At 43.3% G+C, this 2,978-nt stretch overlaps 1 protein-coding gene across 2 annotated transcripts in view; it reads left to right on the forward strand.

The window, feature by feature from the left end:
* The first annotated feature begins 2,661 nt into the window (after positions 1-2,661).
* Positions 2,662-2,978, forward strand: part of Actr2 (actin related protein 2) — a 43,413-nt gene continuing 43,096 nt past the window's right edge. For both annotated transcript variants that reach the window (XM_033764401.1, XM_010609730.3), the window contains exon 1: positions 2,662-2,856. In XM_033764401.1, the coding sequence (XP_033620292.1) occupies positions 2,809-2,856 (48 nt within the window). In that variant the 5' untranslated portion in view covers positions 2,662-2,808. The remainder of the gene's footprint in view (positions 2,857-2,978) is intronic.

Below are 2,978 nucleotides of genomic sequence, written 5' to 3' on the forward strand. Positions count from 1 at the left end.
TCTAATTATCAACTAAAAAATGATGGCTTTTATATTTGAATAAATTTTATTTTATCCCATTTCCCCCCTCATGCACCTTCCTCTTCCTATGTACAAAAGCCTTGTTTCCATTTTTTCCTTCTATTTTCACTTGTTTTCTTGTCTCTTCCTTCCTTTTCCCCTCCCTCCTCTCTTGTTCCCCTTCCCATTGGAACACTTCCCATTTCCCAACATCTATTATACATTTTGGTCCTTAGCTCCCCTTTCAGTTTCACACCAGAGAAACAATGTGGTATTTAAATGTGTGTATCCAACTTATTTCACTTAGTGTATGGTCCACCCATTTAGCTATAAATAGGATTGTTTTTTCTAATTCTGTGAGATACACTGCTGGGATATTGATTGGGATCGAATTGAACCTATATAACAGTTTTGGAAGTATGGTCATTTTCACAATATTGGTTCTTCCTATCCAAGAACAAGGGATATTTTTCCATTTTTTGACATCCTCTTCAATCTCCTTTTTCAGAGTACTATAGTTTTCAGTGTAAGGCCTTTTACTTCCTTTGTTAGATTGATTCCTAGGTATCTTATTGTTTTGGATGCTACTGTGAATGGGATTGTTTCTCTAATTTTCTTTCTCAGTGCGTCTTTTATTCATGGACAGGAAGACTACTGACTTTTAAGTGTTGACTTTGTATCTAGCTATGTCACTGAATTTGGTTATCAAATCTAAAAGGACTTTTGGGGATCTATGTAGAGTATCATGTCATCCACAAATAATAATTTCACTTCTTCCTTTCCTATCCTTATTCCTTTCATTTCTTTCGTCTAATTGTTCTGGCTAGTGTTTCCATAACCATATTGAACAAGAGTGGTGACACTGGACATCCTTCTCTTGTTCCTGATTTTAGAATGAAAGCTTTCAGTTTTTGATCGTTTAGTATGATGTTGGCTATTGATTTGTCATAGATGGCTTTTACCAGATTGAGGTAAAGACCATCTATACAAAATTTCTGTAGGGGTTTTATCATGAATGGGTGTTGGACCTTGTCAAATGCTTTTACTGTATCTATTGAGAGGATCATGTAGTTTTCGTCCTTGGCTCTGTTAACATAGTATATTATGTTTATTGATTTGCAAAAAAAATTATTGCTTTTAAATATGAATGTTAATGCCTTTTATCCAATAAATGTTGTATATATTAAGTATTACGTTATTCATATATCCATGGTAAAGTAACAGCAAGGAAGGGGAGTAAAGAACATGCTCAGGATATCCGCAAAGTCTCCAGAGAGGTATGACAAGCAGGGTCTCAAAGTATGAGTGGAAGTCTACCAATTGAATAAAAAGGAAAAAACATAGCTGTTGTGATGGTACAGTATGCAGAGTACTATAATCCCAGTATCCTGTATGGTGAGGCAGAATTACTGCAAGTTTAAGGCCAGCCTGGGCTACAAAGTGAATTCAAGGCCAACCTGAACTACATAGTGAGACTTTGCTCAAAAAAAGAAGAAAAAGAAGAAAGAAACCACCAATAACAACAGAAATAACAAAGAAAGAAAAAATGAAGCCAGGTGAATGGAATACCCCCTTGTAAGCTCCGCTCCTTCAGAGACTGAGGCATCATAAGATCTAGTTCAGCCTAGGCAATTTAGCAAGATCCTGTCTCAAAATAAAAAGGGCTCAGGATACAGCTCAGTGTGAAAAGTGCTTGTTTAATATAGGCAACACCCTGGGTTCAATCAATTACCAGTACTACAAAATACATACATACACACACACACACACACACACACACAATTTTTGTTTGTTTGTTCCAGGGATCAAACTTGGGACCTTGTGTTTGAGGCAGGCGGTGGAACCACTGAGCTAAATCCCCGGCCCCAAAATAAATATTTTAAAAGGAAAGTTTAATGGATCGAGAACCACAGGTTAGAAAATATGAAATTAATAATAAATGGCTAACACTGAATGAATTCTTGTCCTATGCACATAATGTAATCCTCACAACCACCCGTGGAGGTAGAGTTTATCATTCCCACACAAAAAAGCTCTGGGTTTTACTAGGTACACATACTTAGGAGGTGTGAACAGAATGGGACTACTGGAAAAAGGAAGTGGTGAGCCATCGGGCTGGAAACCCACTTTCGCTCAGGTGGCAACTGGGCCAGAGTTGGGCAGGGATTGGAGGTCACGAATAATCGCATAATTTCAAAAAAGTGTAGTCATCTATCTCAGCTCCGTCCACTGAAGCAGGCGGCAGAACCACTGAGCTAAATCCCCGGCCCTTCAGTCCATCGAGAAGGCCTGAAACACTGAAACACCAATATGTATTCAATTGTGGGTCAGGCTCCAGATTCGTTCCCCGGCCTCCCGGAAGGTTTCTCTACCACATTCCACTGCCACCTTGCGGCAGACCCGGTGTCCTTCACCTGCCTGCGTCTTCGGCAGTCTTTGAAGCCGCGCCCTTAACTCCTGCGACACTTTAGAAAGAAAACCGCAGCGATTTAGACGCCGGCCGCCATTAAACCAAGCCGAAGTCTGGGAAAAGGAAGTGAAGAACACTGGGACGGAACAACCGTGACGGACAACCTGAAGCCATTTCTTATTGGGCTTTATCGGGGCTAGTTACCGCCTCCTAACTCTATCCCGCCCCTTCCGCCGTAGCCTTCCGCCAAATAAGGGCGGAGCGGGGCGGTAACTTCCGGGTGAGGAAAAAAGTTGAGCCGGACTGGCGGTGAAGAGGGAGGAGGAGGAAGCGGCAAAGGCCGGGCGGCAACGGCTGTTGTAGGTTGTGAGACTGCAGCGGCTCTTCCCGGACGGACCATGGACAGCCAGGGCAGAAAGGTGGTGGTGTGCGATAACGGCACCGGGGTAAGCGCCTGGCGAGAAGGTCGTGGTGGCCACAGGCCCGGGCGGAGATGTGCTGGGGACGCGCGGGCCCTTGGCGCCCGGGGCTGCACGTCTGGGCCCTCCGGATGAAGGGGCTCGGGGCG

Source organism: Fukomys damarensis, unplaced genomic scaffold (assembly GCF_012274545.1).
Source record: "Fukomys damarensis isolate Sample0158 unplaced genomic scaffold, DMR_v1.0_HiC HiC_scaffold_2, whole genome shotgun sequence".
Taxonomy (NCBI): domain Eukaryota; kingdom Metazoa; phylum Chordata; class Mammalia; order Rodentia; family Bathyergidae; genus Fukomys; species Fukomys damarensis.